Raw genomic sequence first — 14,638 nt, 5'->3', positions numbered from 1 at the left:
TTTTTTTTTTTTTTTTTTGAAGAGCCTGCCCACCTCTCCTGCAGCCAGGGTTGCGGGGGGAGGGTAGAGATGCTGGTGGGCTGAGCAGCCCCTGAGCTGCAGGGGGGCCCTGTCCTTCCCTCTGCAGCAGCGGCACCCCCTTATTTTTAAATAAATGAATAAAATAAGGATTGTGCCTCTTGCTGCTCTGCCTCTCCCCCAGGGGAGCCTGCACGTATGAGCTGCCGGTGGGCTGAGCTGCCCCTGAGCTGCAGTGGGCCCCGGTCCTTCCCTCCATGGCAGCAGCACTGTCCAGGACTGCCCGGGCAGGCAGCTAGTGGGCTGGTGCTGCCCCAGCTCAGAGGCAGCACCCACTGGATCCAATTCTTCCCCGAGAGTGCCAGGGCTTCCAGTGCTGCATGCACCATCCCTGCCACCTTCTCTGGCTGCCAGCACATACAGCCACCCTCTTGTCGCTTCCCTGTGCTGCCCCAGGGGCAAGGCAGGCCGATCCTGGGCAGTCCCAGGTGGTGACAAGGCAGCAGTGATGGTGCACGTGGCGCTGGAAGGCCTGGCAGGCTCAGGGAAGAGTTGGAGGCAGCACCTACCTGTTAGCTGCCTACCCAGACAGAGGGAGGGAACCCACAGAGGGAAGGACCAGGGCCCCCTGCAGCTCAGGGGCCGCTCAGCCTGCCAGCAGCTCGCATGGGCAGGCTCCGCTTGAAAAAAAACCCAAAAAAAAACCAGTGAGGGGCCTATTCCTTTTTATTTTTTGTGAAGCCTGCCGCTGGCTGGTGCGTGAGCTGCTGGCAGGCCCTGAGCTGTGAGGAGGCCTGGTCCTCCCCTCCACAGTGGTGGTGCCCCCTGGGGCTGCCTGCTAATGGGCCATGGGCTGCCCCAGCTTGGAGGCAGCACCCAGCCCGATCCAACTGTTCCCTGAGCTACACTGCAAACTAAACTACATGGGGATGTGGTTCAGTTTGCAACAAACTCGTTTACAGCATAAAGAACCCGTATGTGTAAAGTGTGACACAATTAAACTGCAAAAACGGGCAATTTTCATCACGTGTGCAAACGCCTTATGACAGAATCAGGGACAGACTTCAACCCCTAAGGGCTGCAACTCCTGCCTCAGTCACTGAACAACTTCTCCTTCTGCAATCGAAGCAGCAGGAGTTCTACAGACAATGGCCTCGTTTGCTACACACTCCTGATTCATGCCCAGAGTGAAGGCAGTCTGGGCACCAAATGAGCATGGGATCCTGTGAAGAAAAAATTTGTATGTGATGGTGTAATTAAAGGCGGTCTCAAGAAGCCTACATGCCAGGGTGTGTTTTAACACTGAAACCTTTTATCATGGTTGGTGAGCAGGTAAATGTCCTAATCAATGTAAGAAACTAAACTCCTTTTGCCCAGGCCCCCTCCCCTGCTTCTCTGTGCATTCAAGTCAGGCCATTTCCTCCTTCTACTTGGGCAGGAGGAACAAGGAGACCTCTTGAGGGCATAAGAGAATCAAGTCTTCCTGCACTCAGGTCTGGTGCACGCTGGACCCCAACAGCTGGGAGGAGCAGTTGTAGGATGCTTGTTTTTCTCATGGGGCTTTATGAGACTGGACTAAGTTTACTACAGGCAGAATATGTTAGACAAATTTGCTGCTAAAGTCTCTACTGAGCACGTGTGACCAAACACTTTTAGAGGAGTATCACATGGCAAACTTCAGGTGCAGCACAGCTCTTCATTCTAACTTCTGGGTGACCTACTAATTTCAAGTCCTGGCTGGGAGCAAGAGCTTCTCATTCGAACAATGATAGTTATTTTTGAAAACAGAGAAAATAAGTTGCTTTTTCTAATTTGATATTTGGAAACAATTTTGCTGAAATTAAGGGGTGGGGAGGAAGTCAGCTGGCAGTTGACACCCAGCGCAGGATGCATCCAAGCTAGCAGGTAAAGTTTGGCAATTATAAGTAACTGAGAACAAGGTCTTCCAGTGTGAGTACTGGGCAGCCTTAACTATAGGCACTGCTGTCAGCTCTATCCATATGAACAAGGAAGCTGTAGGAGTCACCACTTCCCTATTGCCTCCCTACTGCCTCCCCCCAGCCCTCATAACATTTGGCAGCAGCAGCATCTTGTGTATGAAAGAGGTTTATAGTTTGTGTCCTCAGCTGGGCAGTGAATGCCTCAGAGCACTGCACAAGAAACAGGATTTGTGCTGCAGTGAAATCAGCCTGGGTCCAGGCACAGGACCTCTTATCAGAGAACTGTTCCACTAACAGCTCAGTGAGGTGATCTTTGGGGAGCAAGACAGGGATTAAGGACAAGGGACATACTGATGGAACTGGGGGCTAAGGGTGGATGAAGATGCTGGTGGACTGAGAAAAGACTGCTGGAAAATTGGGAAAAACACAGGCTGACAGTATTGAGGAAGGTATACGATATACTAAGGACTGAAAGGAAGGCAGAAAATGGATTAGGGAAGAGGGCTAGCTAGTCAGCTAGGATGCGGTTGGATTAATGGTTTGATGAGGCAGATACTCTCTTTCAAGTTCAGGAACGAGGACTGGGACAGGGATCTATTAGGAGACAACTATGTATGAACACAGGGGAGAAGAGGATGAAGGAGGAACAAGAGAAGTTAAACTGATGGGGTAAAGGCAGCAGACAGAGTCATATGAGGGAACAGTACTGTCACTCTAATGCCAATAGAGTGTCATTTGGAGGGGGCCTACTGATCCCAGCTATATGGTGTACTGCTTAAAAGACCCCACCTATGAGATTGAGGTTAGAGGCTGATAATCTCTTGGAAATCTTACCATTCTTTACTTGAATTGCTGAACCTTGGCCCTGGAGGTGAACCACAGCTGGCTGCAAATAAGAGTACAGTAGTTTAAAATTAGCAAGATACACTGTTCTGTTCTTTTAAGAAACTTGGCACATCCCTATAAGACTGATGACCAGGATAAAGACACAGAACAGCTGTTAAAGAGCTTTAGGGAACTGATGCAGGCACTATGTATGATAGCCCATTCAACTCTAAGCAACACACAACTTGTGAAGAGGACTCATCATGATTATCTTCTTTGTGGCAGTGTTAGTTGAAGTGTTTTAATTTGTATTTAGAAAGTCCTATTCATATAGTCTTCAGCTTTTTCAATATTCAGACCCCAAGAACTGTTTGAAACTCCTTGTAGATTAGCAATGCTTTCTGTACCTAACAAACATAAAAACAGTCTCTTGGCTTGTTCTAAAGAGCTAGAGAAGCATAATGGCAATCTGTTTGGTAAACAACTGATCAACACTATTTCCTCTGACAGTTCAAGTGATAAAGGTGACTGCGGTCGGTTTTCTTTGTATGAGTGTAAAGACTAGTTAGCAGAGATGCCTATTTCATGAAGAAAGTTACTTTCATAATTATACTCTAGTCTAGTGTCCTAGGAAAAATCATACTGTAAAATTAAAACAAAAAATCAATTCAACTCAAAAAGTGACATTTCCTCTGAGACATGGTTAACCAACCTGTATCTCCCTCGAACTGGCTTTGTCCGTGGCACCTGCAAGACAGGATATTTACAATAATAATAATGGTATTTGGAAATGGTCTGCAACCTTCACTGTAGCAAATCTCCTACTAACACTTTTTTTTCTTTCCTAGGCTCGGATTTTGAACAGAGAGGATGAAAGACAATATATAGTATAAATCTTAATATCCAGCAGGTCTCTCAATGAGAAAACCTTCAGTCTATCCTTTTTGTAGATTCAAATTTCATATCTGACACATTGAGATTGTCCATCCACTCTCAATAAAAATGCTGTTCATTCAGTGCATCAGATTGCAGCCACCCTCTCACTGAGCATGAGGATTGCTCTTGCAAAGATTACAGGTTCCAGCATACAGTGCTCCATCCTGAGCAGCAGACTGCACGTTGGGATCTTTTACCTCTCTAAGCCACAATACTTCATTAAACATAAGGGTGGCTATGGCCAGCACTTGGAAAATGCTAACTACTACATGTTGTATGTGGACTGCACTTGGCTACTTCTGATATAGAGGCTAGAAACCAGCCAAGTTTCCTCTAGAAGCCATATGAGGCATAAAGCAGTAACTCTGACTGCAAACAGTGCTTTATTATTTAAAGCAAATTTAAAAAATATTCTCTTGCAATTGTCAGGAATCTCTGGTTTCAAGCGTTCTTAGTTAAGGCCACTGTTTTCCACAGCAGTACAGGTCACATAAGACACCAAACTTGATAAGAAGGTGATACAGTGAGCACCCATGCAAAATGATGGAAAATGCAGTAAAAAAGGAAGTGTAGGAGAAAGAGTATTTTCATATAAGGGGCAAAACAGATATGCTGCACGTGACTATTCTGATTAATTTAGAATTTGTCAAGGAGTGGCCTTACTGATCCAGATTTATCTTTCCCAAAGGTTTAAAACAGATGTGTGAATTAAGGCAGATGTGTGAATTAAGGCAGACTACCCAAACTACAATCAAGGCAACCCAACGCCAACCTACTCTACATACATCTTACACACAGGAGTCACAAGCTGTTTGTAGACTTCAATACCAGTGAAATCAAAGTTCACTAGAATGTTAAGAGAATAACAGTCTGCAGTTCTACTTCCTCTGAAGATCTCAAAATATTTGAGATGTACGCTGCAAGACCGTTGTAACTCAGATAGGGACAAAGATATACAGAGAAAGGAAATGAACCACTTAAGAGCTCATGGCAAATCAAAGTAACCATGCCAAAACTTCCAGTTGCTGGGGGGAGGGAGATCATTAACTCATGCTCACTCTATTGGAGACAGAAACAACTAATATATCAATGTGTGCAAACCAGAGCACCCACACGATCCTCTTGCCTTCACCATCTTCTGTTTGTTATCACTTAACTGCTACATCAAAACCTCGGCAAAGCTTTTTGGGGCAGGATCAGATATTGCTTGTCTGAAATAGGCCAGGCATCCCTATGTACTGCACAATACGAGTGATCAGCTGGAGTAGCCTATTTGCCACCTGCTGAGGAGCTGGTAAAGGTAAGGCAGATTTTTTTACCTCGTTCCCCCTATCTAGCTCAAGTTTTTCATGACATTCAGGAATACTAGCACTCAGATATTTAGCATGGCACTTAGACTATCCTTCCTTATGTAGCTGCGCTGATTGGGGTTGGAACTGAAGGAAGGGCCACTTGGGTGTGTTCTGTTCAGTTTTTAGGGGCACTCATCTCCATGGTATTTGCCCTAATCGCTATATTCAGCAAAGTATCGGTCCAAGAAGAAATGAAACAATACGCTTACCTGAGGGGCCCTGCATGCCAGGTGGTCCCTGAGGGCCAGGGGGACCAGGAGGGCCAGGAGGTCCCATTACAGTCGTGCCTGGAATTCCAGGGATCCCTGGGATGCCTGGAGGGCCCTGCGGACCAGGAGGCCCTGGTGGCCCTTGAGGGCCATTGGGCCCTGGAGGACCAGTCTTTTTACCTGAAAAATACAAGATTGCAGATTACTCTGTCTACTGAATATGGCACACAAAGGCCATGGGGCAACTTCTCCTGGTCTCCTAAACAAGAGCAGTGGGTGGTATCATGAGGGGTGAGGAAAAGAAAGAGCTCTTTAAAGCCATTTTACATTATACACTCACTTTCCCATTCTGTGCTAGAAGCTTCAGCTGAGCTGAAGCCAGTGCAAGACAAGTTGAAAGCAAGATGAAACAGCCAGCTCATATTCTGTGATCCAAGCGGGTTCAACCGGGCTTGCCATATGAAATGAGTGCACAGGACAGAAAGGAAGCTAATTTTTTGATGTGAATAATCAAAACGGAATAGAGCAAAACAGGGGGAAGTGGGAAGGGTCTGCTGTCCTGGAAGACTCCTCAGACAAACCTTCTTCCCTAAAGCTCTAGTGTACCCTACTTCCTTGGAAAGCCTGATCTACTGTGTCCATATAGGCTAACTGCACCCAATTTTGGTGCTCAAGTTCTGTAGTTTTAGCTTCTAAAGACAGGATGGTTGACAAAGACAGACTATGACATGGTGAAGCCTGGAATGACTCCGTAAGCAGAAAAGGTTCTTTGAGAACATGGCTCCACTAGCTAATACTGTTCCTTTGGTAATGCTGCATGGGGAGGAAGCAACTTGGGATTCTGACAGGAGAGATGGCTGGGTTTCTCCCCATGTATCTTTTCAACTGAAGCAGATTATTTCTCACACTAACAGCCTTTTTCTGTTGCTAACTTTTTTTTTTAGGAGGTTTAAACCCCACCAGTGATATATGTTACCAGGTGTGATTTATTGCAGTAGCACATAAAACAATTTGCATTTATCTTTTAAAAGTGCAGACAATTGCATTGGCTCTGCAAGCTAAATTTGGCCCCTTTCTGCCAATGAAAATTCAGAATTTCTATTCCAATTCTATTCTGTTGATTCTGAGATATTCAAATCTGGTTCCTCACAAACAGGACAAAACAAAAACTATTCTCTGTATCTTTGAAAAATAAAAGAACCTGAATGTTTTTTTCTGTCAATAAGGAAAAAATGTTCCATGTCAATAATCATAACTTTATAATATAATCGAAGCTGAAACAATGAACTAAGCATGAAATGTCCTGTCATGTTTTTGCTGGAAGCATTTGGCAAGATGTTTTTCTAGTGGAAAACGGCCCAGTCACACATTTGTCAACCAGCTTTAGGCATTACTGGAAGGGGCCTTCATGTACAGCCCCTAAGGTTTTCACTGCATAATCATGTAGCATTTTTCTCTACAGGACAGCTTGTGGTTGGGAGAAATGAGCAGAAGTTTGGGAACCCAGTGGATTTGAATTACAATCTTTCCTTTGTCACTTAGTCTTGGACAATGTAAATGCAGATGATGGTGGTCTTTTATGTTAACATATAGATAAATTCATTAATGTGTGTGAGAGATTCACTTCCTACTATGATCGCCATGGGAAAGATTTTGAGAAAATGAAGAGTTTTAGATTTAACGTTTTGGCTGCAATACATTAGGTGAAGGACTGCATAGCAAGGGTAAAAAAAATACTGAACAGTTGAATACCATCTATTATGCTCACTGGATATGGAAAGGATCCTGTGGATAAAACATCATGATCATGTAAATAAAGATTATAATGCATATGAACAAAAGGGATGAATAAGATGCCCCACGCAAGCTTCATTTGGGATTTCCTAACCTTCCAGAGCTTGATACAAAATAATGTTCTTTTCAAATAGTTTTTTAAAGCAATTCTATATTATACAGCAACTTTTATGAGCTTTGCAAGCATACAAGAATCTCTCCATCACCTGAAATACAGCTGTCATAGGGAGAGAATCCACCAACTGCTTCAAATGACAGAATGTCAGCTGAAGTGGGTCTTTGTACTTAAAAATACTGAAATGGCTTTGTACAGTCACTGCACTTCTCAACAGGTATCCATGCCACGGTGCAAGGAAATAAATCTCATTATTTTGGCTAACAGATTTGGAAAGGCCATATACTTCTCACTCTGGTCTGCCCAAACCATATGCCATGGCACAGCACCTAAGCAAGAAGCACATAAATCAGCCTCAAAGCTGCTGTCCCAATCTGGTTGCATACCCTCTCCCCTAGTTTGTTTGATAGAAGCTGCAGTTTCTTTTTCTTTCATTAGATGGCACAAATGCTCATTTTTTTCTTTATCTGGAATGTAGGTTAGACAGTTTCTTTTTCTGTACAAGCCATACATACAGACTTGAGAACCCACTGATTGTATGAAATAGCTGAATTCTCTCAGCTAAAGAACTTCATCCCCAACACCGGCTTCCATCTCCCAGGATGGCAGCTGCCCCACAGGGCCTGGTCTTAACCATCTCAGAACGGGCACTGGACCATTTAAGGAAAGAATGCAGCCTTGGGGCTTCTCCAGTGATGCCGGTGCAGCTGTGGTGTTCAAGCTCAGGCAGCCGACCACGTCATCTATGAATGCCCTTACGGTTCTCCTTCAGGAGCCCAAAGTCTTATTAACATTGACCATTCTACCTGTTTCTGGCTTTCTGGCCCTCATGGTTCCAACATATGAGCGTGGTAACACTCACTTCATCATCAGCAGCTGTGTTCTCTTATTCCCTCCCTCTGCCTCGTCCTGTATTTCTATTCATAAGGAAAATTAAAACTGGTATCTCTTGTTCTTTTCTTTTAAGCCTAAAAGTTAGTTAAATGATCTCATTACAATGGTACACATGTCTTATGAGGGTGGGGAGAGGGTATAAAGGGGAACAAATTGATACTGCTGGTAGCATTTCTGTCTCAATTGGTGTGCATGCCTTTTCAAATCTGATCTGGCAGCTACCCAAGTCTTCTTCCAATTCTCTTAGCTCTCCTCTCCCTTAGGATGACATTCTTTTGAAAGTATCAACTTGAACCCAACTCCAGATCCTTACACATCTTGCCTAAAGCATCCTGATTACATTCCTTTGGTTTATATCACCTTTATCCTAGGCTATCTTAATACAGGATCAAATATGCACCTAAGCCAGGTTTGCTGCAGTCTCTCTTGGCTCTGCCTTGAGAACCAAAAGGGAATACACATTGCAGCTATTTTAACTAATCTTGCCCCAGAGGCCTGTTCTGCTACTAAATTAGCTGTTACTTCAGGTGTAAAACTATGGCATGTAATCCTGAAAGCAGCAGATGGGCAGGTATTTGCTGTGCATTCCTGTTGCTACATCAAGGTATTTCAATTAATTTTTCACGAGTCATGGAATTCTGCTTACTGATTTGAATAGAAACAGCTACGCAATACGTGTAAAGACTTTTGATTCATTCCCTAGTGAAGAAGAACATTCAAAGATAGGGAGCTGCATGTAAGAACTACTGCACTTGGAAAATAGAAACATTTTAAATGTTGTAGAGATTTTGTGTGGATGAGTTATCATCTATTTAGATAAGCAACAAAACATGTTACAGACATCACTCACTTGAACAGAAGTCCATCCAGATTAGAAATTCTTTGCCCAGAGAAAGAACCACCAAAGAGTGAATGTGTACGTGTATGACAAAAGAGGGAAATCAAGACATAGAAATATCCTGGCACATCCCCTCAAATACAGCATTCAATCATGAGCCAGAGCTGATCATTTTGGTTACGTAGACAACATCTGTGTGGCTTGTACACAACAGACAATGCTTTGAGTAAAGTGGTCATATCCCATAAATCTATATAGGTTTAACAGTATCCTCCAGCAATTGCCAGTGTGAATAATTTTATAGTGTGTGCTGCTTATCCAGTTCCCAACTTGCCAAGACTTTCTTTAGCCAGATGTATCAGGCAGCATCCAGAAATTTACTTTTCAAAGTGAGGAGAAATTATCTATTTTCTGTGTAACATGCCAATCAGCAAGCAACCCCTATATTTTCAAAGTATGGCAATAAAACAGATTTTTAAAAAAAAGTATTAGTTAATATAGCCCTATGATAGCCCTTGTATTCCAGAAACTGTGTAAATGTTATAATTATTACTTCCTAGGAGACTTCCAGTTCAACTGGTCTAGTATGAGATAGATAAAGGGGTTTGTGGGGGTTGTTTAGATTTCTAGAAAATATGTTTTAGGACACTTTTGATAAGAAATGTAGACTGAACTTTCCTAAGTGTGCCTCTAAGGAGCAAAAGTGATGTGTTTTAGTGAAGACAGTAGTTTGCATATGCAAATAACATAGGCAAACACTCTCCTTTTCAATCTTCCTGCCAAAAAATGACACACAGATGTCTGCAGGTGGAGGAAACTGATCCACATTAGAAAGGTTTTGCTAAGCTGCAGAGACAGTGGCAGAGAACACATCACATAATCAGCCTGCTTTCCTTTCTTCAATTAATTATCTGTAAAATGCACTAGAGTTTTAGAGCAGGGGACCACTAAGCACAAGCCTAAATCCAGCCTGGTTCATCAAACTCTTACACATGTGCTTAGCATTAAGCACACATGTAAGTGCTTTGCTGAACAGGGATGAATGTAAGCGTGTGCTTAATTTAAATGCATGCATAAAAGCACACAAGCCATATTTGCAGGAGCCCAAGGGCTGTACACAGTTTGCAAAGAAACAGTGTTTTTTTTGGTTTGTTTTTTTAACTTACAGAATGTTCTAATTCTGTACACAACAGTGCTCACAGAACACAAAAAGGTACTTCCATAGATGCAAGGCACAACTGTAGGGACCCTGACACTGAAATCAGTTCCCTGGGAGGGAGTTTTGTAGACAATTAAGATGTTTCAGTGTGCTCAGATTCCTAATAGAAAATTTCTGCACGAACATACATATTTGCAAAGAGGGCTGTGAGCACAGCAGCTCTCTTCTTATGTACTACTGAAACCCAGATGGACTATATATAAGATAACTCAATTCATATACAATACAATAAGCCGTTATAAATTTGAGCATTTAGAACAGCTTGAAATATGTGATACAAAGCAGTCAAAATAACTGTTATGCAGCCTAGAAATAGCTTCTAAATGAAGCAAACACCTATTATTAAGGGTATGTAAGTAAATCTTACCTCATACCTATAATTAATTTAATCAATTTCTAAGCATCTGATCCACACCATACTTAATTCAGTGGATCCCCAATTAAAGATATGTTTCCTAAAATATTGAAGTCCACAAGTTAAAAAATTGAAGAATGAGAGATTGTGCTGATATCCTTTTACTGAGATGACATGAATGACAAGCAGCTAATGATAGTTTGGCCTGTGACTCAGCCAAATGTATGTGCAAATATAGTGACTTGGGAATTATTTGTGTACTATGCAATTAACTATAACTGTATCCCCTGTACTTCCTCCCCTGAATACTAATGTGCCAGATTCTAAGAAAGCTTTTATGAATGTGTTTCTAAAAGTGAGAGCTCTCTCAAAAGTGAGAGATTAATACAGGAGCAGGCAAAATACGGTCCATGGAAGGGCTCTGTCCAGCCCACGGCAGGTCCCTCAGTCCTTCCTGGCCCAGGGCACAACTTGCTGCCCCCTGGGCATGCAGCAGGGCTTGGGCAGCTCCACAGCTGGACTGCCTTTCTAGGCAGCCCAGGAGGCAGTGGCTCCTTCTGGCTGCTGCCGCTGCTGATCCCAACCCCGTGGTACTGGTGGGGACCTGCACACACAGCCCTGACCCTGGCTTGCCCCGCACCCGTTCTGGACATAGCCCAGCTAAGTGGACTGGCTCTGGACCAGCTGGAACCCACATACACAGCCCCAGGCCACCCTGTGCCTGCTCCAGAATCACCCGCCTGTACTGAGCAGAGGCAGCAGTGGTGACGGCTGGGCACAAGCTGCTGCTTGTGTGGGGGAAAAGTGGCATCTCCCCTTTGCCACTGCCAGGCCCTTCTTGCTGCAGCCACCCAGAGCCTGTACCCGGGCTTCCCTGTGGCTCCTCTGCACTGCCACCACTGCCTCACTGGGTGGGCTGGAGGTGGTGGTGATGGCAGTGGAGAGGAGCTGCAGGGCAGCTCTAGCAGGCTGCAGCAAGATGCAGTTGTGGAGGGGCGGGTGAGGGGGAGAGAAGGGTGCTGACTGGCTCATGGCATCTCCCTAGAACTGCCTATATGGCCCATGGGCCCAAATAATTGCCCACCCCTGGCTTAATATGTAGGTCACCTGCATTTATACTGAATAGAGAGTTCTCAGTTAGGGACGGCTTCATGTTTGAAATAATTACAATTGACAAGTAAGGTAAATTAGGATTTTTAACTTACCTTTTTTCTTGTTTTTAACTGAACTTGGACCTACAAAGAGAAAAGAAAACAACTGAAACGCACAGCAAGCATTTCATCTATAATAAAAGAAACAAGAAAGGTTTCTGGAATGGTGTTATTTGTTACAAAAAGAGAATGACGTAGTACAGCAGTGCTCTAGAGGAGTGGTCTCCAAACTGTTTTTGATCGCGCACCCCTATCAGTAAGCAATTTTTGAGCACACCCCCAATATATGTATATTTATATTCGCGCACCCCATCAGTAAAAAATTTTTGAGCGCGCACCCCCAATATATGTATATTTATATAAATATACATCTAAAGAGAAGTTCTAATATTTTCTTCCTGCACCCCAATGGATCGTCTTGCACGCACCCCACTTTGGAGACCACTGCTCTAGAAAAGTGGTTCTCAGCCCATGGTCTGTGGGCCACGGGGAGTCTGCAGACTGTGTTTAAGGGGTCTGTGAAAGAGGACTATGATCAATCAAAAGTATGTGAATATCCACATTTACAATTCAAAGAAGTCTGTACCTCCATTTGAAATTTTTTAGGGGTCTGCAAATGAAAAAGGTTGAAAACCACTGCTCTAGAGGGCAAAGGGTCTACAACCAAATATCTTGGCAAGTTCAGGTATTTCATGGAATCTTTCTACTTTGCCACTTCCTCTCAAGGTGATGATGTGTAAACTATGATGCTTGATATAAGAACCCAATACAGTAGCTTCTGTCTACAGGAACATGCCCCCCAAGGTGCCAGTTCAGTTTAGGGGACAGCCTAGTGGGGAAATGGAATTTCCCTGTTCAGAGAATTCTGCCTAGAAGTACGGGGACTTAATGCAGGGTGACATAGACATGGCCTGTACAGTCCTATTATCTGGTCTGTGGTGCTTCTTGTGGATCTTGGATTAGCCCTGTGTGCCACATATAGCACACTGGCCCTGGCATCATGTGCAGCATGTGGTGTGTGAAGCTGGGTCTGGATTCAGAGCACGTGCTACCTACAACACATGGGTTAGTCGAGGATGTGTGCTCCACGCAGCACCTGCACAAGACCAGTCCCACATGCTGGATTTGGGGCCAGTCTGGATCAGGCCTACAGACTGGCCACACATGCTGACTCCAGCATGCAGGGCCAGTCTGGCACGCGTTCTGCACACAGCTGCCTACTGCTTTTCTTTTACTTAATCTGTTCATTCCATATGTTGATGCATGTGTGTCACGACACAAGTAATAAATAAATGTTTATTTATTAACCAGCCTTAGTATATTGTATCCAATGGCCAACTTCATTTTAGAGAATGGTTTGCCCAAAACAACATTATGGTCTACTTCCTGATGGGTGTTCTCTTAACCAGAAGTCATTGTACAATGATTTGGGTAAACACCTGCTACTTTGCTGGCATGTGAGCTACCATCTGCTTCTGAACCACAGCAATTCTATGATGGAAGCTACTTTCCATCCCAGTAACCATAGGTTTATTTAAATATATGGTGAAATTTTCACCTCAGTTTCTAAATTTTCCAGCTTTGCACATATATAGGTTTAGCATACATATCTAAAGACACTGTATTTGCAGAAGTGACATCACACAGCTGTCAAAAATTGTCACACAATTTCAGACAAATTTTGAGCCTTGGTTGAAGCCCTTAGAAACAGGGCCCATAAATGTAGTTTTATTGTTCAAGTGTTCCAATTTAGAGTTCGCTTGATCATCACCATACAATCATGATAGTTCATGTACTGTGCAGATGGGTGATATATATTGTCACTGTAATGTAAATGAACATAATGGATATTTATAGGGAAGTGTCAACATCTTCAGATGTTACTGCATTTTCATCAATGACTTCTTGAAGAAAATAATTTTGAGAACTCTTTTGAACTTGGACATATGAAACAGGAAATGTTGATTTAATTCTAAACACCATCTTCATAAACTCTGTCTTTGCCTCTCTTCCTCATGTCCCTAGTTTCTGAATGCTTCAAGGGGTCCTGATAATAGCTTTCCTAATGTGTAACCAGGTTAACTTTTCTTCAGAACAAGGTAATTAAAACCATCTTCCTTTCTCAGCCAGTGTCAAACCCTTCACAAAACGCTCCACTAAAAGCCTGGTTTACTCCACTCATTTTTGCCAAAGAGAAACCAGAACTAGCACTCTATAAATTTTGGGGAAGCCATATTTTTTTGAGAAACTCAAACAAAAGGGTTTTTTTTTGTTAGGTTCTTTATTAGATTTTCCTTATATATAAGAGGAGGCCACTCATATGCTACAGCACAGACTTTTTGTATATTGGTGGGCTTCCACCAAGGCATAAACAAAAATATTCCCCTGCTGCTGTGAAACAGAAAGGAATGTTATGTTGTAATTTACTGATGCAGGCATGGGAGGATCTAGGATTTTGAAAAGGGGGGTACAGATGGTGTGGTACATCATCACATACAACACAACACACATTTTTCTCCAGTTGAAGAAAAACTAGAAGATTTACTTATATGCTAGGTGTCCAGTTCTATATTATTCAAGTTAAGAACAAAGCAAAAACAAATATAACTTTATTGGAATGTGTACTACAGGTTTCCCTTGCTTTATGCAGTAGATGTGTTCTTGAAAAACTGTGCATAACTTGAATTTGCATAAAGGGAACCCACTTTACAAGGCAACAAACAGGGATATGTTCCAAGACGTTGACTGCATTGGCAGCAGGTAAGTCTGCTGGGGCTGTGGCAGCGCCAGGCTCTTCCCAGTGTGGGGCTGGGCCAGGATGCCCTCAGGGTGGGCGATAGTGGGAGGAGGCCTATGGGGGGGCTGCAGCTACCCCAAAATTCGCCGTAGCCCCCCCCACTGCAGCTGCCTGCCGCAAGCACAGAGCGGCTCAACCCCCTTCCCCCACTCTGCTGGGAAGAGCCAAGCCCCAGGGGCTCGGGTGAGTGGGCCC

General features: G+C 43.5%; 1 protein-coding gene across 1 annotated transcript in view; it reads right to left on the bottom strand.

Annotated features, from left to right (window-relative positions):
- Window positions 1-14,638, bottom strand: part of EDA (ectodysplasin A) — a 98,870-nt gene that overhangs the window by 8,202 nt on the left and 76,030 nt on the right. Inside the window, exons 3-6 of the mRNA XM_019520998.1 lie at window positions 11,701-11,730; window positions 5,281-5,460; window positions 3,496-3,530; window positions 2,793-2,844 (exon numbers count right to left, since the gene is read on the bottom strand). Of these exons, the coding sequence (XP_019376543.1) occupies window positions 2,793-2,844; window positions 3,496-3,530; window positions 5,281-5,460; window positions 11,701-11,730 (297 nt within the window). The remainder of the gene's footprint in view (window positions 1-2,792; window positions 2,845-3,495; window positions 3,531-5,280; window positions 5,461-11,700; window positions 11,731-14,638) is intronic.

Source organism: Gavialis gangeticus, unplaced genomic scaffold (assembly GCF_001723915.1).
Source record: "Gavialis gangeticus isolate Ggan-Ray unplaced genomic scaffold, GavGan_comp1, whole genome shotgun sequence".
Taxonomy (NCBI): Eukaryota; Metazoa; Chordata; order Crocodylia; family Gavialidae; genus Gavialis; species Gavialis gangeticus.
The sequence above is the reverse complement of the archived record's forward strand: the minus strand, read 5'-3'. Positions and strand labels throughout refer to the sequence as shown.